The 20,120-nt window shown below is 64.1% G+C and overlaps 1 protein-coding gene across 1 annotated transcript; it reads left to right on the top strand.

Annotated features, from left to right (window-relative positions):
• Positions 1 to 8,621: 8,621 nt before the first annotated feature.
• On the top strand, positions 8,622 to 16,610 carry FGF3 (fibroblast growth factor 3). The gene is made up of 4 exons (XM_020286820.2): positions 8,622 to 8,841; positions 11,066 to 11,169; positions 15,746 to 16,076; positions 16,519 to 16,610. Exons 1-4 carry the CDS (start codon positions 8,622 to 8,624, stop codon positions 16,608 to 16,610), a joined length of 747 nt encoding a protein of 248 aa, XP_020142409.2.
• Positions 16,611 to 20,120: the final 3,510 nt, after the last annotated feature.

Genomic DNA, 20,120 nt, shown 5'->3' with positions numbered 1-20,120 from the left:
GGCCGCCGGCCGGCAGTGAGTGGGTGGCCATCCGATGCCAAGCTGGGGGCGCTCCGGAGGGGAGGGTGCCCTTTCTTTGATTCAAAAACAGGTTTGGCCAGTCACAAAAGACCACCTAGCACACGGCCCATGTATATGAATCGCCCAGAATAGGCACATCGGCAGAGGCAGGAAGCAGACGGTGGATGCCAGGGGCCGGGGGTTGGAGGGAAGAGGGGAGTGACCCCTAACGGGTAGGGGGTTTGGGGTGATCAGGATGTTCTGGAGTGGAGAGTGGTGACGGTTGCACAGCTCTGGGCGACACTGAACCCCAGTGAGCCGTACCACGTACGTGGGTGGATTATATGGTGTGTGAGTTCTATTTCAGCTGAACTGCTACGCAAACAACCAGGCTTTCGCGTTGGTCTTGAGGAAAGGCCCAGGGATGGCCCGAGGGAGGTGCCCGCGCCTGCCCCACAAGGCCAGGCCAGGTGGGCAGCTGGACCAGGCCCGCCACTCCGGGAGCGGGGCGGGGCTCTGGATCGGGGCACCCCGGGTCTGCCTTTGCTGGGGGCCATGCTGTCCAAGTTTGGCTGAGAAATGGCAGTTTCACAAATGAGCCCCGAGCACCCGCGGAAGGAACACAGAGCCACTGGGCGGGCGCCTCGCCGTGGGGCAAGGTCTGGGCCCAGCTGGCCTGGGGCTCTCTCTTCTGCTTTCACTGGGAGCTCCATTTGGGGGGACCCCTGCTCCCCAAGCTCTCCTGTGAGCCCCACACTCACAGTGGGGCTCTCTGCAGAACCCTTTTCTGGTGGGGCCGGTGCCGGCCCTGCAGGGCGGGCAGGAAAGGGTTAAGGGGGCCCGTGGGGGCTGGGCAGGCCCTTTCCTGACTGGCAGGTGAGATCAAAAGCTGGGACAAAAGGGGACATTGCTCTGGGACAACACACAGCCCAGCCTGCCTCAGACTGTACCCCAAAGGGACCCCTGCCCTGAGCACAAGGACCTCGTAGGGGTCAAAGGTCAGGTGACTGCTTTTTTTTTTACCCAGAGCAAGAACACCTAAGGGCAGGATAAGAACCTTCCAGATTGGAGCTGCAGGGGATAGCTCCTTTGTGAGCTGGCGGAGCACCTGCCCACAATGCAGTTGTCACTGGGGCTTGGAGGCGTGCTTTGTACTTGTGCACAGGTCCCCAGCACACGGCACCTCGAAATAACCCAGCAAGGAGACTCGCCCAGGAACAGCAAGCCAGCCTAATGACGGCTCCAGCGAGGTCAGCCCTTGTCGCATAATCTGTTGCTAAAAGGATTTAAAATTCAAGAGAGAAAAATGTTGGGGCCAATTAGCTACATTGTGTGGGCCTCCGGCAGACAGGCAGCGGCCGTCCACAGCCCCTAGTTCCCTCTTCAAGTCAAGTGGGGCTTTGCTTAAGCCCGTCCTTCCGTCTTTCCATCCTTCCATCCTTCTTCCCCAAGTCGGGTCCAAATGGGTGTTGCAGGGTCAGGTTTTGTTGTGTAAATGGGAGCGGGTCTGGGGGCTCTCTGGGGACCACCCCCAGCTCCAAGCACGCATTGGTCTCTCATCACGCTGGGGTGGGCAGGGAAGGCTCTAGTTTGTCCTGGGGTGTCTGTCCATTTAGAATAAATCTCCAAGGCGGCACGGCTGTGTTGATAAAGCAGCAGGCTGTGGAGTCGAACTCCTCCGGTTCTGGACCCAGTCCCATGGTCTACACCCCACGTGCCCCTGCTGGGGCTTCAGTCCCAGTGCCCATGCCCGGGCAGGGCTGATGCCAGAGGCTGAGCCGTAGACCTCGGTCCTGGTCCTGTGCCGTGCGCCTGGGCCCCACAGATCACGCCTTGCGTCTGCCTCGTGCTGATCACCAGAGCAGCACCCACTCACGGTCCAAAGCCAACCGACAGCAGAACCGGCACCAAGCGGTGAAAGCGAACACCCCCTCACCTCTCACTCGCATCCTCATCCTCGGAGCTCCCGGCGTTTCTTGCGGAGCTGACTCCGGGCGGAGCAGAGGGAAGCAGACTGGCACGGGACGGCCTGGAGGTCACAGTGGCGGGCGAGATGGGCACGGCCACCCCCAGACGATGCGGGTGCCCCATACAGCACAGGGGGCCCCGGGGACCCCCCTCCCCCCAGGAGGGAGTCTGTCAGCTGGACCTGGAAGAATGAGAAGAGTCAAGACAGACAAGAGGAGCGAGGGCAGGTGCTGTAGGCGGTGGGAGCGGCCAGTGCAGAGACCCCAAAGTGGGCAAAGCCAGGGCTCACCGGGGGGCTCCCAGTGACCGGGGCAAGGCGAAGGGTGGGCAGGGGGAGTGGGATGGACAGGGCCAGACCATGCCCAAGGAGTGTGGACCTCACCCTAAAGATGAGAGGCTGCAGCCCAGGCTCAGGGAACGGAAGGACTCAGCGGCTGCAGGCAACTCGCCCGGTGAGCTGGCGGCCGGGGAGCCTCTCTGGAGCCGGCCCTGGCGGGGTCGGTGGGCTCAGGCAGGGTCTCGCCGTGAGGCCCCGGGGGCCGCACTCGGACCCATCAGCGAGAGGCGAGTCTGTCTTGCCAGCCTGGGGGGGTCAGGAGATGGAAACGTTCGCCTTCAAGGAGAGTAAGCGTGTGGACCCGGGGCCCTGGACTGGGGCTTCTGCCTGCAGGCCCGTCACGCCTCCACGAGCCCGGGTGGCTGCACAACTTCCCTCTGCGACAGGGAATCAGGGAGGCCTCGGGAAACCACATCTTAGGACCTCGACTTTGATTTGTTGGGAGGGTGGGGCCAGGGAAGGGCAAGGCCACTGGGTCTGAGTCAGAACGAGGAGACGGGAGCTGGCCCCCAGAATCGCCCGTTGCCTCGGCAGCCCCACCCCTCCACTAGCCGGCCCCCCAACGCCCCATCCCTGCCTCCTGCGTCTGGCCACACCTCACCCTGGACAGTTCTACGGGGAGAGCGACAGGCCTGCCCACCCTCCAGAGTGCCCGGCACGGTGGGTGGCACAGGGGAGCCTCCGGGAGCCATGAGCCGGGTCCGCAGGAATGGCAGGAGCTCCTGGGTGGAAAGGGTGAAGGGCCCCAGGTGGAGGTACGGCATGTGCAAAGGCCAGGTGGGGGGGACAGGTGACCGTGCAGGTGTGGGTCTGCCTCCCTTCCCTCCGCCCCACCCCTCCACAGGGCTGGGGGACACACATCACCATTAGCACTTGTCTGGGCTGAATCATGTCCCCCCAACATTCACATGGTGAAGCCCTCACCCCCAGGACCTCAGAGTGTGACTGCAGTTGGCGACGGGCCCTTCCAAGAGGTGACTGAAGTAAAGCAAGGTCTCGAGGGTGGGCCTGATCCAGTGAGACTAGTGTCCTTGGCAGAGGAGGGACACAGACGTGCAGAGAGAGATGACGGCGCGAGGGCGCGGGGAGGGGACGGCATGTACAGGCCACGCCAGCGGCTCTTCAAGCGGCTCCGTGCCAGGCACCGACGGTGGGGGGGCAGAGGCTGGCGGCTGCCCTCGTCCTTGTGGGGAGCAAAGGGGCAGCTCGAGTGTCCGGCCCTGGGCACAGAGGGCCCCTCCGGTTTCTGCTCCTTCCGCCCAGAGAGGTCCCTGCTGTGAGTCTCAGCCTGGGGCTTCCTGACAGCCGAATAGCCAGGAAACCACCCCAACGCCCAAGGGTGGGTGAGCTGGGTGGGTGAGCGGTACCCGGAACGCGGTCTGTGCACACAGCCGTGAGGAGGAATGAAGGCCTGACTCTCGCTCAGCGTGGGGAACCTCAGCGAGACAGGCCAGACGGGAGGACGCGCCACAGGCTCCGGCCCGGCCCGTGTGAAATGCCCAGAACCGGAGACTGGCCACAGAGGCAGATTAACGTTGCCAGGGGTGAGGGATGGGGGGCAGGGGAGGGAGTGGGGAGTGGTCCCTAAAGGGCGAGGAGGTTTCCTTACCGGGTGGTGAAAGGTTCTAACATTCCTTGCGTGATAGTTGCACAACTCCGTGAACACACTGAAAACTACTGAGCCGCACACCGTGCTGGGTGCCTTGTGTGGCATGTGAATTACATCTCCATAAAGCTCTTTAAAATAAAAAAAATAAAATTTAAAGAAAAAAGACTCAGTTTGGGCAGCCACACCCCCGGGCCCCGGGCCATGAGCCACCCCTCTGGGTCTCTCACTGCCTGCCGTCCCCCTGGGGGCCACTGTGCCCTCGTGGCTCTCCCGGCCTCGGCCCCATTCTGGAGCCCAGCCCAGCCCCAGGTCCTGGGCTGGGACAGGCCCCGGGGGACAGCAGCCCCTCCCCTGGGACCCCTGGGACATTTGGCGCTAAGAAGGACCCCAGCAGGGAGCCAGCTAGGGCCCCTCCCCCGCCCCAGCTGGTGGGCTCTGGCCGAGCTGGGCCAGGCTCTGCCTCCCAGGCACGGTGGCCCTGGCCCGTCCTGGGGCCCTTGTGCAGCACGGTTTCCACTGCAGGCCGTGGAGGTGGCACTCGAGCGGGAAGAGAAAACGGAACATAGTGGGTTATGTCCGGAGGAGGGTTGCTGAGAAAAACGGTCAAACAAGCCCAACCCGCAGCCCCGGCCGGCTGAAGAGGCCTTCCCGACTCTGTGCGGCCCGGGCAGGGCCCCTCCTCGGGCTGTGGCCTGCGCTGGCCCACCTGCTCCCGGGCGGGGGTTCGGCTGGTCTAGCGGGAGGCAGCACCCAGCAGGCAGGGCGCCGGCCGGCTGGTGTGAACATTCCAGGACGTTCCGGAAGCTCAGGCGGGGACTGAGAGGGCACGACTTCCCCAGACCCCACAGCCTGTGAGGGACAAAGAGCCAAGTGCCCCCAGCTGAGGTGGACAGGGGGTTTCCGTGACCTCACCTCATCGCCCAGCTGTGTGACCCTGGGCAAGTCGCTTCACCTCTCTGAGCCTCCCTTTCCCATCTGTGAGGTGGGGCTAAGCAGGGGCGCTCCCGGGTTTCAGGGGCCCACCCGCAGCACACAGCTGCTCTCGGGGGGCACAGTGAGAGTGAGTTTGGGGCCAGGAGTGAGCACCAACTTTCATAGTCACTGCCAGCCACTGGCACCCCTCCCACAGGACACTGTCCCCTGCCCTCCATCCTCCCTCAGCTCTCTGTCCAGGGGAAGAGGCTGGAGGTGGGGGCCTGGACTCCTCTGTCCAGGGATAGGGGCTGGAGGTGGGGGCCTGGGTACCAGGAGGGCCGAGAGGGGCTCTGGCGGGGGTGGGGGGTACCGGGCAGCCGTTCTGGGGCTGGTGGGAGGAGGGCCTGGGCCAGGCCTGGGGGTGTCCGGCAGGGGTCGGGAAGAGACCAATTAGTCAAGTGGCTGCAGCTGACCATTTGGAAGCAATTAACAGGGTCGCTATTACCACATTCTGCACCCCCCACCCGGGTCTGCACCAGACGGGGAGGGGCAGAGGTCGCTGTTGCGTGGGTGCCTTGGCTCAGCGCAGGCCGGCAGGCTCGGCGGACGGACGAGACCCCTGCCCCTCCCTCGGCGGGGCCCAAGCGCCTGAGGGCCTGGCAGTGGGCACAGGCCAGGAGGGGTCAGGGGCTTCCTGGGCCAGAAAGGCGGGGAGGTTTAGATGAGGAGGAAGAACTCACCGGGCGGGCGAGCAGAGGCCCAGAGGCCCAGCCGGGACGATGTGGGTAGTGGACTGGGGCGTGGGCAGGTGGCCAGGGTCCCGAGGGGCCCCAAAGTCCCGCTAACACTGAGTCCACTGGCAGCGGGAGAAGGCGGCTTTGGGTTTCAGGCAACTCCTTCTGACTTGGGGGCTGGGGATGGATGGAAGGGTCGCCAGGGCCCATAGGGGAGTAGAAAGCATGGCCAGAGAGCACAGCTGCTGCAGGGAATTGCACTCACGAGAATGCCCCACCGTAAGCCAGGCCTGCCAGGAGGGACCTCGAGCTAGGGGTGGGGGCACCTGCTGTCCCAGCACAGCTGCGCATTGTGCCCCCTCACTCCCACGGACACCGAGGTTTGCGTGATAAACGGTGGGCGCCCTCCATGGGGCACGCTCTGTGCCGATGCGCTGGCGGGGGACTTGGCAGGGTGACTCCACTGAGTTCCTGGCACTGAATTTGGGGCATCGTGTTCACTAGAAACGAATCTCAGAGGGGCGCTGCTATGTGCCATCGCCACGCGGCAAGAAGTGGCTGAGCCATTTGCTCGCTCATCTAGGAGTGTGCGCCGGCGGCTGCGGGCCAGAGGCTGAGGGCCCGGCATGGACCAGCCTAGCAGAGCCTCTTGCCCTCTGCAGCTTCCCTCCGGTGGAAGGGGGTCCCCCTCGGACCCCTGCTGGGGGGCGGCAGCCCCGGCCCTCCCCCCAGGTTCTAGGGCACAGGCAGCCCGGAGGTGGGCAGAGGCTCACTACAAACAGGGTGGGGGGCTGGAGACCGGAGCAGGGGTCTCCCTGGGAACTGCTGGGGGCCCAGCATGGAGCAGGAGGGGGGCTGCAAACCCAGATGGCTCCAGTCGGATCTTTCTGGATCCTCCCAGTTTTCCAGAGGGGCAGAGGGGGACCCACAGAGGGGATGGAGGCCTACGTAGGAAAGGGGCGTCCAAAGTCCTGTCCTCCCCCAGCCCCCGCGGACTGCTTCTGCTCTCTCGATCTTAGGGTTTCATTCTGTCTCTTCTCTGCTTCTTTCTGTCTCTAGCTCTGAATGTCTTGCACACTTCTCTCTGTGCGTGGCTCTGTGCTGAACGCCGCATTTCTTCTCGTCTAATCTCGACCACAGCGCTGGGAGGCAGCTGACGAGCATAAGCGAGTTGGAGCGTGTAGGGCACGGGGGCGTCCCTCATGTGCTGCTACTGTGCTCTCTTCCGAAGGTCACGATCGATAAGTCCCCGCCCCGGTCCGCACATGGAGCCCCACTGGGTGTGTTCTTCTCTTGGTTCTGTCCTTGGGGCATCCCTGGGCCTTCCTCTGTCCCCTGTAAAGCATCACTAAGAGCCCCCGTCTCTAGCAATTCGGTGGCCTGGCCTCTGGACAGTTCGATGGCTCTCGCCAGCCAGCCCTGGGGCAGTGACCAGACACCCTGACCAGGACTGAGGTGCTGGGGGACTGCTTGGGGTACCCAGTGTGCTCACATGCTACCCTGTTTGTTCTAGGCCTTGGCTAGAAATGTCCCAATGGCGTGCGCTAGTGCTTAGCTCACAGGAGTCCCCTGGTGCCCTGCACACTTGCCGGGACCCCAAATCCTGATGCAGACATGAGGTATGGGGATGCCAGCCACCTGGCTCATCCCAGAGCCCCGCGTCAACTTGGAGCCAAGGCTGTGGCCTCGGCCACTGGACCCCACGGAGCCCCACCCTGGGAGACAAAGCCCCTTTGCCAAAGCCTGCTGGCCGGGGGCCAATGGGGCAGAGGCTGGGGAGCAAGAGAAGAATCGAGAATGTGGCTCTCCCAACACTGTCCGAGGCCCCTCTTCACTGGGGGCCCCAACAGACAGGGCCCCCTGGGATGCACCCTGACCCCCACGCAGTCCAGGGTGCCATTATGGCATCTACGCTGCTGAGGGACCAGCAGGCTGGGACACTCCTCCGCCTTTGTGCTTCTGGCTGTGGCCACCAGACTTCCCTGTTCTCCCTCTGGGCATCCTCCTGCTCGCTGGTCTCTAGCTCTTTCTCCCTCTCCTCTCTCCTCCTTCTCATTCCCCTTGTCCCCGCTGTTCTCTCTCTGTCTCAACCTGCGCCTCTCCCCTCTAGGACTCGGGCTCTGTCTCCCGTCCCTGCCGCCACCTCCCCAGCCCCTTCTCTGGGCAGGAACCTCCCGACGCGCGATGTGCACAAACGTGCCCATCCGGTCAGTCGCCACCGGCTGCCCTTCGGGACAGGATAAAGCGCCTCCCGGCCGGCCGGCGCGCCCACGCCGCTCCTGCAGGAGCGCCGGCGCAGACGCAAGCCCGGAGTCCCCCACGCGCGCCCGCGCCCCAGACCCTCCCCTCCGCTGCCCTCCGCGCCCCTTCATTATGCGCCGCCTTTAATGGGCGTTTGTCAGCTCGACTTCCCCGCAAGTTGTTTTCACGGACATCAGTCATCGGCGGCGCTCCCATTGTGCAGGGGATTGATGGGGGCGGGAGGGGGTGACAGGGCCTGGGGCGGCCGCCTCAAGGCCTCGGTCTATAATTTTCGGAGGCATAATTGGTCTGGGGGAGGGGCGGGGGAGGGGCGGGGAAGGGACCTTTCAGAGCCGGGAGGGCGTGCTGGGGCGCGGGGCGCGCTGCCGAGCAGAGCCGCGGCCCGACGGCGGTGCGCGGGAGCGAGGTGCGCGGGCGGCGCCCGGCCCGAACCCGTGCCCCGCGGGCTCCCCGCCCCGCCCGCGCCTCCCCCGGGGACCACGTCGGCCTTTTGTTGCCGAACCGTCCTTCCTTCCAGCGCTTGGCGCAGCAACGGAAACTTCACCGCTCCCCGGTGAACATTAAAGGATCTCTCTCTCTCCCTCTCTCCCCTGCTTTCTCGCCCCCTCTCTTTCCTCCTCCCCCTCCCCCCTCTCCCCCTGCCCCCTCTCCCCTCCCCCCTTTCCCGCAGAGCCGCGTCCGCACCGCCACGCGCGGGAGCCGGCTCGAGCGCCCTGCGCGGCCCCGCTGCCGCCCGTTCCATGGGCGCCGCGCTCGCCTGCAGCCGCCGCCGCCGCGGGGCGGGCGCGATGCCGCGATGGGCCTGATCTGGCTGCTGCTGCTCAGCCTGCTGGAGCCCGGCTGGCCCTCGGCGGGCCCCGGGGCGCGGCTGCGGCGCGATGCGGGCGGCCGCGGCGGCGTCTACGAACACCTCGGCGGGGCGCCCCGGCGCCGCAGGCTCTACTGCGCCACCAAGTTCCACCTCCAGCTGCACCCGGGCGGCCGCGTCAACGGCAGCCTGGAGAACAGCGCCTACAGTGAGTGCCGGCCGCGGGCGAGGGGGGCGGCGCCCCGAGGGGCCGGGACCCAGGGGAAGGGGCGGCCAGTGCCCGCCGAGGGTGTCCGGAGGACTGGCCGCCTCCCGCTGCCGCGGGGCGAACGCCAGCGTCCGCTCCTCTCTCTCCGCGTCCGTCCCGGGAGAAGAATGCGCGCTGGGGTCCGCCGGGAGCTGGCGGGAGGGGACTCGCGTCCGGGGAGGGCACCCGTGGCCGCTGCCCGCGGTCGGCGCGAGCTGTCAGAGTCCGCTGCCCGCCCGGACCGCTGGTGCAAGAGGGCGCGAGGCAGGCGGGCTCGGGGCTCCGGCTTGGCCGCATTTGGCTGCGCTGACAAGTTTAAGCCCTTTGAATTTGTCGGAGAAAAGGATCTGGACAAGGCATTTATCGTCCTCTTTATTATTTTGACGACTTCCCCTCCTCCTGCCGACCCCTGGACGCCCCGCCATCCCTTCCGCCCTCCACGCTTGCTCGCGGCCGCCCAGGTGGCCGCCCCGTGCGACCGACCGCCTCTGCGCGAGGACGCTTGCCTGGCGCAGCTGGGTGCCTGGGCTGCCGCCACCCACGGACACTCCTTTCCTGGCGCTGGAATCTGCACCCCTCCCGCCCCGCCCTGGACCGCAGAGCTTCAGGAAGGGTTGGGGGCCCCGCCGCTGGGTGCGGGCCCGCAGGATGCGGGTCAGGAGCGCAGGGCGGCGTCCGCCTGGGTCTGTGGTGCCGATGCACAGCCTGCCCTGCATCCAGGGCCCGCAGCCAGGACTGCGCTCACCGCGGGAGCCCAGGAGGCTCCATGGTCTAGGGACCTGGGGCCCGAGCTGAGCCCTCAGTGGGGAGCAAGAGAGCGGAGCTCAGGGCCCATAAGGACCGCAGTCCGGAGCGTGCGAGTGTGGCCAGGGCCGCGGAGGTCCTCCGCTGCGGCTTGCCGCGCTTTGCTCCGGCCGGGGCGCAGGAAGCTTGCGGGCGATTCAGGCGGCGGCGGGAAACCTCGGCTTCCTGGAGGAAAGCCGCAGCCCTGCGAAGGCGTCTGGGGGCGGGGGCGGTTTGCCGCCGGAGCCGCATGCTGGGGACTAGCTGTCGCCAGGGTCCTGGTGCGCAGGACTCATCTCGAAGAGGCACCTGGGCTCTGTCCAAATCCAGGCTCCCCCTCGCAGGGCATTCGAACTTCCAGGTGCAACCAGGGCGCGCTGCCGGGAGGTGGAGGCGGGTGCATGCCAGCAGCCAAGCTGCCCTGCCTCCAGACTGGCGCTTCGCTGGTCCCCAGGCCAGAACCTCGGAGTCCCCCCGGCCTGCGCCCCGGACGCCAGAGGCCAGCGGCCTGCATCCCCTGCAGGCTTGAGCAGAATCTCTAGCAGACCCGTGTTTGATCCAGTGATCTGGTGATTGGTGATCCGGTGATGGCAGCCAGGCTGGATGTCAACCAAAAACACGCTCTGTCCAAAGGCACCCCTGGAGGGGATACAAGCAGTCGCCCCCACCCCTTCGGCCACTGTCACGGGCTATGGCCCCATCTGGGCCTTTGTCGCAGCCCCTCCTCCACCCCAACAGCCCTCCGTGTCCAGAAGGAAAGGAGTTAGGGGAGACCTAAACTTTCTTACACTAGCAGCGGGTGACACCCGCCAGCGTCCCTCTGTGAGCTCCAGGGCTTTCTGCCGCACATCTGGTACCTCCAGGCCCCCTGCCCTGTGCTGTTATCTGCTCCCGCTCCACTGGGGCACTCTCTCTGCGCTGGGAGGATTAGATTATCAACTGACGTCATCAGGGGCGGCTCTCCCTCCCCAGGGGGACTGGGCACTGCGGTCCCCAGAGTGTAACTGGAGAGCTCGGGCTCCCCTGTCTGCAGCCCAGGTTTGAATCCCCACTCGGCTCCTGGGCTGGTCGCTTAACCTTAGTAGACGCAGCGTGCTCCTGCTCGGCTGGCGGACGATGGCACTAGCTCGCAAGGTTGTGGGGAGACCACATGTCGTGCGGGACTATGATGCCTGGCACAGAGCGTGAATGTCAATTGTATTGCTTCCCTCCCAGGTTGGAACTGCTCATTTTGGAGAAGGCATCCCCGACGTCTCCCCTTCTCCACCCCTATCCGTTGGGGGGATGGTCCTTGCCGCCCCTGAGCCGCAGGGCCCTGGGCAGGGCCAGCTGGTGCTCAGCGGGCACCTCTGTGGCTGAGTCGGGGACGGCGGCAGTGACGAGCCTTCCCGACTCTCCCCAGGCATCCTGGAGATCACGGCGGTGGAGGTGGGCATCGTGGCCATCAGGGGGCTCTTCTCCGGGCGGTACCTGGCCATGAACAAGAGGGGCCGGCTCTACGCTTCGGTGAGTCCAGTCTCTCGCGCGGGCAGGCACTGATGGGGCAGCCGTGTCACTGGGATGTGACATCAGGGCACAGAGGGAATGTGGGCAGTAGAATCCTTTGCCCAGAGCTGGGACCAGAGCCCCGGCCTGTGACTCCACTCCCAGTGCTCTTCTGGCTGCTTCTGCTACAGGCTGTGCCGGCTTGAGTGACTAGGAGCACAGCCCTGGGGAGGAAGGAGCTTGCCGGGGTCGGATGTGCCCTGTGTCCTCCAGCGGGGCCGGGTTAGAAAACCTTCCCTCAAACCTTGTTGTCATCACTGTTATCCTTCCCTGAGGGTAGCGGAGAGCCCCAAAGAGACTGTCCCTCAAATTTCCAGTGAAATAAATGAATGCAAGCCAGCCTGGGGTGGTGGGGGCACGAGGTGTCGGTTGGCTCCGCCAGAGAGCCCCGGGGAGCGAGGGCAGCAGGGAGCTGGGCCCGTTCAGCCAGTCCCCCCCAGGGTGGAAAGGCAAGAGCCGGCCGTTCTTAGGAAGGAACTGAGGGGAAGGGAAGTGGGACCCATGGCCCCGCACACAGGGGCCTCAAACCTGGGTCTGGAACCTGGTCTATCTACTGCCTGGGGCTCCATGTTACCAAAAAGGGTCCCGAGACTCTGGCATTGGCAGTGTCCTCCCCACAAGGGGCAGGGACGAGGAAGACATGGAGTGAAACACGTGTGACCAGGAAATGTGCTGCCTCCAGCTAGTTATTGCGTGCAGTCGCCCGATGCCTCCCTGGGCAAGGAGAGGTTTCCATCCACGCAGCAACCTTGAGGACGCGGCCTCGGACGTCTTCCCGCGGTCACTTCTCTCTTCAGTTGTGCCTGCAAGGGACACACGCCAACACCCTCCTGCCCACGCTGAGGTGGGGCAGCCCCTCCTGTGAGCCAATCATTTCATCCCAAAATTTTCAGCTGTTTCGCTAAAGGAAGCGCAAAAGCTGGGATGCACCGTTTGTTTCCTCTGGCCGGGGGCATTCGCTAGAAGCTGCCTCTGGCGCAGGACCCTTGGGTGCCAGCTGCCCCGTGCCTTCTTGCAGAGTCTCACGCGCCAGTCCTGGTGTAGAAGAAGGGGCCCTTTGCCCAGGGTGGGGTCTGAGTCTTCCTTGAGGTGGGCTGGGGCTTTCTAGACTCCAGGGACCCCGTGCCCTGGCTGCGTGTGAGGGGGCCTGACTTTATATCCCTGAAATAGACCCCCCCGCAACCACCGCTCTCCTTGGGGGGAGGGGCACTGCAGGGAGGGGGCCTTGTTGGCCTTCAGTGACGGTACGTCTTACTGACCACAGAGGAGGACTTCCGCCCCCACTGGGGACTTCACTTCCTGGCTCAGGAGGGGAAGACAAACGCCTCTACCATCTCTTCCCACGGGGGCCCAGGATTTTGGGGGACAGAAGAAAGCACGGCCTGAGGGGTCCCATGGTTCGGAGCCCACGTGTGGCTTCCGCCCCTGGGCACTGATGGTCCTGGCTTTGAGGGAAAACAGAGAGAGGCTCCCAGCCCCCAGGGGCAGGGGGGTGAGTGCGGGGGTAGCCAGGCAGTCTAGCTGGATGGTGTGGAACATTCCAGAGTGCCCAGCAGAGAAGGTCTCCCCGCCCTGCAGTTGACCTGGGAGGCAGGGTAGCCCGGGGGCAGATCCTGTCACCTGCCACCAGGTGCCCTCCTTCTGAGTGCTGCCAGCTCACTGGGAGTGCTGTCCCCCGCCCTGCCTGTGTCACCTGAGTCCCGGGGCTCTGCCCTCCGCCCACGTCCCACCTCGCGCAGGCCAGCCCATCTGCTGTGTGGGCAGCGACCGTTGCACCCCGACACCCCCGTACCAGCCCCAACCTCCCTTCACTGATTGGAGTCACTCCCCTGAAAGTCCCGGTGGCTCGGAGACGCCAGGTGGAGGGCGGCACACCCCACGTGCCCCCCAGCTCCCTGCCTTAGCCATCGCCCACCAGGCACTCCCTGTAGCCCAAGGTGAGCCTGGTGGGGGGAGGTCACAGCAGACCCCACCTGCTCTCTCGGCCCCAACTTTGACCCATCTCAAGTCCTCAGACTGCACCTCCTGGATCTCTTTGGTCCACACCCCCCCCCGCCTTGTTCTCAAGGCCAGCGACAGACAGTGCAGGCTCTTGTCACTGCCCACCTGCGACACTGCAGCAGCCTTGGACTCGGCCACTGGCCTGCAGCCTCTCCCGCATCCATTCCCCCATCTGCCCTTCCATCCACCTGTCCTTCCTTCCTTCCTTCCTTCCTTCCTTCCTTCCTTCCTTCCTTCCTTCCATGTATCCATCCTTCCACCCCCCAACCTTCCTTGCTTCCTTTCTTCTTTCCATCTATTGACCCATCCATCCGTCCACCTATCCTTCCTTCCATCCATCTTGCCTTCATTCCTTCATCCACCAATCAGCGTCCTGGCCACTTGCCTTGTGTCCACTCTGCTACACAGGTGTCTAAGGGCCTTCCTAAATAGCAAATCTGCTCGTGTCATGGCCTCTGGGAACTCCTGGCCACCCAGGAATGATTGCCCAGGTGCCTTGGCTCCGCCCACCATTCTGCAGCCCACGCCCCTCCTATCTCTGAGCCCCTTTTGGTCTCCAAACAACCTGCGCAGCTGCTCACCCCTCCACCTGTGCTGCCGATGGCTGGAGCGAGCGCTTCTCTCCCCAGAAACGCCCCTGGAAAGTGCCCCCCGCCCTGTTCCCTATCCCCCGCCAGGACTCTTCAAAAGTCACCATGTCAACCAGGCATCTCTGAGTCACTTCCTCCTTGTGCCCCATGGGTGGAAGTGGCCCTGGGGAAGGGACTTGTGAAACAAAGGGTCTGGGTGGGACAGTAGGGTCAGGATGGCTATTGGGAACTGTTGCCACCGGCAGTCCTGGACCTGTGACTCTGGCCCCCAGGTGCCCCGATAAGGTGCAGCAAGTGATCTGAACCCAGGAGGGCTAGGTCCCTGGCCCCTGAGGCTCACAGACCCATGTCCTCCAACCCCCCACCCCTCCGTGTGTCTCTGCAAAGAGGAAGCCACCGTCTGGCTTCCCCAGCCCTGGGAGGATGCAGCTCCCGCAGGGTCGAGGGACTGGGAGGAGTGTCAGTGCTGCCCTGAGTTTCCTAGAGTCCAGTGTGGGAGCAGACCCAGACATAGCATGTCCCGTGCGAGGGGCTGGGGCAAGTCTGCCCTGAGCCCACCCGACATTCCTAGACAGCCCCTGAGCCCGTGCTATGTAGGGGTCACATGTAGGTAGGAACAGTGTCTGATCCCTCTGTGATTTGGGGCCTGACACCTCCCCTGGCCTCAGTTTCCCCAATTGTAAGCTGTAGAGGATGATCTTGGGCAGTGGCAAACGTACGGGGACCCGGGGTGCCCTGGGCATCACCCAGGAGTAGGCGAGCTGGGAGGGGTGGGGCTGTGGGGCGGGGCGGTTTCCGTCCTTACCTGCTGTGGCCTCCATGTCCTGGGAAAGGGTTTGGTGCTTAACACATCTTGCTTCCGTGGCCCTGCCTGACCAGATGCCGCTCGGGCCATGGCTGGGCCTGGCCAGCCTGTGACCCCCTTTGGGCCACTGAGTAGCTGCTCCTTGTCCTCACCCCTCGGGGACACCACACCCAGGTGGAGACAGACTGCGAGGGTCTCCTGCTCTTGCCCCTCGGCCAGTGCCCAGAAGGGAGGGGATCCTTCCGCCTGCCCTGCACCCCACCACGCCCCACACAGTTTGGGGAGGGGTCGGCCCTTTCTGGCTGGGATGACGAAGCTCCTGAGGGTGGTCCCCTTGGGGAGGTGGCCCTCAACATTCCCACCTGCCTGTAGCCAGGACCGAAACCTCAGCTGGGTCTGCTTAAGGCACACCCACCCACAGACCGGGGAGACCCCACAAGGCAGCCCCGGAAAGGGCCTCCCCCAGCCAGGCCTTGGGGATGTTGGTGACAGCTTCTCCAGTTCCGAGTTTCACTGAGCGCTCGGGAGGGCAGGGGCCCACCTATCACCCATACCAGGCCTGACAAGGGTCCCCACTGATCTGGATGACAAGGTAACTTTCCTGCACATCCGCTGATGTGGGAAGCCCTGGGCCGGCTTGTCCCCAAGGCTGTGTCAGTATGTTTGTGGCCTCGTACTTCACACTGGGATCCCGGCTTTTGTGTTTGTGGCCTCATTCCACCTGTGGGGCAGGGACCCTCAGGCCGCAGGCAGACGGCCCGGGCACTGGGGCTGGCAGGCCCCGTCTCTGCTGCACAGACCACCCCACGCGTCCCTGCCAGGTGATGCCACCGGTGGCTTCGGGGCGGGGTATGGGGGCTGTTGGAGCCCAGAGAGGAGGAGCAGGGAGGGGCCGGCTCCTCGGAGGTTGCTCAGGAAACCTTAGAGAGAGGGAGAGGCTCGAGCTGCAGGCCAAGTTCACCAGGCACTCGGGCGGAGGGCACAGGCCGAGCAGAGGCGTGGAGGGCCAGGAGTGCCCGGGGGTGGCAGGTGCAGCCGAGGGGAGGGAGGTGTCAGGGTGTCAGGAAGGAGGCGTCCCTGCCCCCCGCCCCCACCGCCTGCGCTGTCTCCGCGGCCACTGACCGTGCGTGCTGTCCCGCAGGAGCACTACAGCGCCGAGTGCGAGTTCGTGGAGCGGATCCACGAGCTGGGCTACAACACGTACGCCTCGCGGCTGTACCGGACGGCGCCCGGCGGGGCGGGGGCGCGGCGGCAGCCCGGCGCCGAGAGACTGTGGTACGTGTCTGTGAACGGCAAGGGCCGGCCCCGCAGGGGCTTCAAGACGCGCCGCACGCAGAAGTCCAGCCTGTTCCTGCCGCGCGTGCTGGACCACAAGGACCACGAGATGGTGCGGCTGCTCCAGGGCGGCCCGGCCAGGGCCCCGGGCAGGGGCGCTCCGCCCGGGAGGCCCCGGGGGCCCGCGAAGCCCTCCCGTGCCCCGGCCCCACAGCCCGGCTCCAGGCTCATGGCTGGGGTGGCCTAGCCAGGCCCCGAGTGTCCCCTGAGCTCTGGTTTCGTCATTGACTCTCTGCCCGGCTCTGGCCCGTCCTGCTCCTGAGTTGGCTGCTGTTTCCGGGGTCACCACGCACCCCTCCTGGTGCTCTCGAACGAGGGTCCACCGGGACCTGCGGAGCCCGCGGCGGGGCTCGGAGGGGGCTGTGGCGAACGCAAGACGCTCTGGGTGCATGTGGGCAAGGAGCCCCCACCACCGCAGGGAAGACCCCCCAGCACGGGGCCCCCAGCAGCCTGAGAGTCCCCCGCAGCAGGGGACAGCGCGGGGGGGGGGGGTGTACTTGAAACATTAAAGTATTTTATCTACTTTGTTATTTAACGGGTTGTGATGCAGGCTGAGGAGACACTTGCCGCTTTCCCCAGAACCTGCCTGCTCGGATGATGGCAAAGTCCGTGCCAGACCGTGCCAGATCGCTGGCATCACGTGCGTCTTCAGGTGGAAGATTGTCTTCTGAGAAATTGGGCTAAAGATGCATTTCAATCCCCTGGTTTTTTGAAAGTTAATATTTTTTAGACCAATAGGTGATTTGTGTGGATGGAAACGACAGGCTGATGCACGCATGTGCACGCGTGTGGACCCTTGTGTCTGCGTGCGCCCGAGTGCGTGCGTGGGAAGAAGGGTCTGTGCCCTCCTGAGAGAGTGCATGTGCACGTGGGCACATGTGTGTTCCTCTGTTGGCATGTGCACCTGCACACGCATGAGTGCATGTTCATGTGTCTGTGTGTGCCTGTGTGTACATATATGCCTATATGAGTGTATCTTATTCCTGGGTGTATCTGAATATGCGTGTGTGTGTGTGTGTGCGTGTGTGTGTGCGTGTGTGTGTGTGTGTAGAGGTCTACTTTGTTCTAGAACACCCAAAAGCTCCTCCCTCCGGAAGCTGCATGCTCCTGTGGGGACGGTTGTGAGCACCGGCATCAGCTCAGGCCCTGCAGTCTCCTACTTCTTTTGTCCTTGCACCCTGGCTCTGGGCCCCGAGCCCCTGTCTTTGCCTAAGCAAGCGAGGCTCAGACTGATCTGCCTGGACCTGGCGCCTCCCCACACCTGCTCCCCAACAATGGCTGCCGGGCAGGGTCGCCGGGCCGGCCCAGGTGAGAGCCAGAGGCCACCGGCAATGCATTCACCTCTTGCAGCACCTGGCAGGGCGGGCGGGGACCAGGTGAGGGCCTGGCCTGGGCCCCAGCGGACCATGGCTGTCTGTTCGCCTGCCCCAGCCTGGGTCAGAGAGCCCAAGGTCCGCCCCAACTGGCCAGCCCCGCAAGGAGGCCGGGCTCCACACCCACACGTGTGCAACATACGTGAAAATCTTGGCAACGACTGCACAAGGCTCCCCAGCCCCCGGCAGGTCAGGTTCCCAGGAATTGTCCCCCTGCAGGAGCAGCGGCACTCATGTGGGCACTGTTGTGCTTCTCTCATTTGTCCAGCATGAGATAGGACAGGTGCTCCCGTTACTCCCATTTCACAGGTGCAGAAACTGAGGCTTGGTGGGCAAACTTGCCCGGGGCATGCAGTTTCAAGGGGGAGCGGCACAGGATCGATAGGCGGTTCTCTAGACTCGTGACCTAGAGTGACATGGGGTCCTCAGTCAACCCCAGTGCAGGGGTCACCACCTCCACTAGTGCCCTGGGAAGCTGGTGCCAGGATGGATGGGGACCACGGGCGAGGTGGCAGCTGGCCAGGGCGGCTGGCTTCCAAGCTTGCCCCCCATGCCCTGCGGCCTCGCGGACCCCTCGCCAGGGCAAGGCTGCCGGGGTGGAGTGGGGTGAACCTCCCCGGCTCTCTGGGGAGGAGGGGGCCATCCCAGAGTCCCCACCCCTCCCCAGTGGGGCGGGGGGATGCTGGCTGGACACGTGAAGGAAGAGGTATCACCGGAGAGACCTGCCCCTCCCCCCCATTTGATTCTTAGGACTAAGTTCCTTTTTCTTCATGTTTCTCTCTGACTTCTTCCCTCCACGAACTCGCACTGTGCAAGAACAAGTCTATTCGGAAGTTCTTCTCATCTCAGCAGGGCAGACTAAGGGTCTGATCATGCAGCACGCCTCGTGTTTTTTTTTTTTCAAAAGAGTCACCTCTTTGCATTACCCGGGGCCACCCAGTTGTGGAAAGAACCCAAATGCCCATCAGCTGACGAATGGGTAAACGTGCTATAGGCGTGCAAAGAAATATCACTCAGTGATACAGAGAGCAAAGTGCTGACACGCGTGACAACATGGGTGACCCTGAGCACAGGACGCTAAGTTAAGGAGACAGACACGGGGGGCCATGAGCTTGTGATCCCGTTTATACGGAATGTCCAGATTGGCAAATCCCCAGAGACTGCAAGTAGATTAGTACTTTCCAGGGGCTGGGGAGAGTTGGGGAAAATGGGGAGAGAATGCCAACGGGCACGGGGTTCCTCTGGGATGATGCGAATGTTCCGGAATAGATGGTGGTGGTGGTCGCACAACACTGAATACAAATCCATTGAATTGTATACCTTAAACAGGTGAATTGCAGGGTGTGTGAATTGTATCTCGATGAATTTGATGGCACAGCCACACTGTCTGCAAGTCTTTCTGTGAGAGCTGGACTGGCCAGGCCCTCCCCACCTTTGGGGACAATTTTGGGAGTAGGAGGCGGGGGCCGGGCTGTCCAGGTGGTCGGGGAGGGCACCCCTGCATGCAGTACTGACACCTACCAGCAGATGGCGGTGGTCTCAGGGACGAGCAGCAGGTGGACGAACCTTGAGCTTCAGGTGGAGTTGGCTCGGGCCCATCCTGGGTCTGTCCCCACTTGATGGGCAATGGTGCCCTGGGCTGGTGACGTGCCTGCAGCGGCCTCTGAGTCACCCTGGATCAGCTGTCGAGGAGGAGGCAGCACCGGCCGGAGCCCGGAAGGCAGAGGGCCCCTTCCCGGGCACGGGGGCCAGGCCCTGGCAAGGCAGTGGGTCCCGGGTGGGGTATGCAGCAGGCGCCTACTCTTGCCACTGGGTGCGGGGTGCACAGCAGGGCTGCTCCGTCTGCTGAGCAAGCAGGGAATGTGCTCCCCTGCACAGAATGATGATGGTGGCCATGGTGATGACAGTGAGGAAGGGGGGAGGGGAAGAGGAGGAAGAGGAGGAAGAGGAGGAAGAGGGACATTGCCGGGCGCTTTTCCACTGGGCGCCACGTCGCTCTGGCGCATCTCCACGTCCACTCTCTGAGCCGGGTTCTAGCTCTCCCACGCGCCAGGCCAGGGGCCGAAGCTCAGAGAAAGAGACCGCTTGGCCCTGCCCAAGGTCACACGGCTTCCCAGACTGAAGCCAGATTCAAACCCAGACACCTGGCTCTCGAGCACGCCTGGTCTTGGGCGCGGTGGCCTCACGGGGAGCTTGATTCCACGTCTTTTGTCTTAGGGGCCTTAGTTTAAACCAGTGGGTCTCAAAAGATGGTCGCCTGACCTGGGACTTGCATTCCAGCCCCCGCCCCCGAGACCTGCTGAATGGGAATTGGGGGCAGCCCCGGCAATCTGGGTTACCCAGCCCTCCCTGCGATGTGGAGGAACTTAGGATCACTGATTTAAAGGGACAGCCCACGGTCGCCCCTGGGGGCTTTTCACCTCTCATCCACGGAATTCTCCTGGTGTCCCTGCAAGGCTACCTGTGTGGTCCCCATGGGACATGTGGGGAGACTGAGGCTCAGGGGTAAAGTCTCAAGTCCCTAGGTGTAGGGGATAAGCTTAGACCAGGAGCTGGATCACAGTGGACAGAGAATGGCCCTGGGGACCGTGGCTGCCCCGTCCAACACGCACACACTCTCCATGGGCCACAGGGCCCGGGGGGGAAGCAAGCAAGGATGGGCTCCTTGCACCCAGCTGCGAGGGTCTCAGGACGGGGGGTGCAAGATGGGCATCGTTGTCTGGGGCACCTCAGGCTCCCTGCCGGAGAGGGACAGGCCAGAGCAGGCGTGTAGGTCACGGTCCCCTTGAAGCTCACCGAGGCCTCATC

The sequence above is a fragment of the Microcebus murinus genome, chromosome 4 (genome assembly GCF_040939455.1).
Source record: "Microcebus murinus isolate Inina chromosome 4, M.murinus_Inina_mat1.0, whole genome shotgun sequence".
NCBI lineage: Eukaryota > Metazoa > Chordata > Mammalia > Primates > Cheirogaleidae > Microcebus > Microcebus murinus.
The sequence above is the reverse complement of the archived record's forward strand: the minus strand, read 5'-3'. Positions and strand labels throughout refer to the sequence as shown.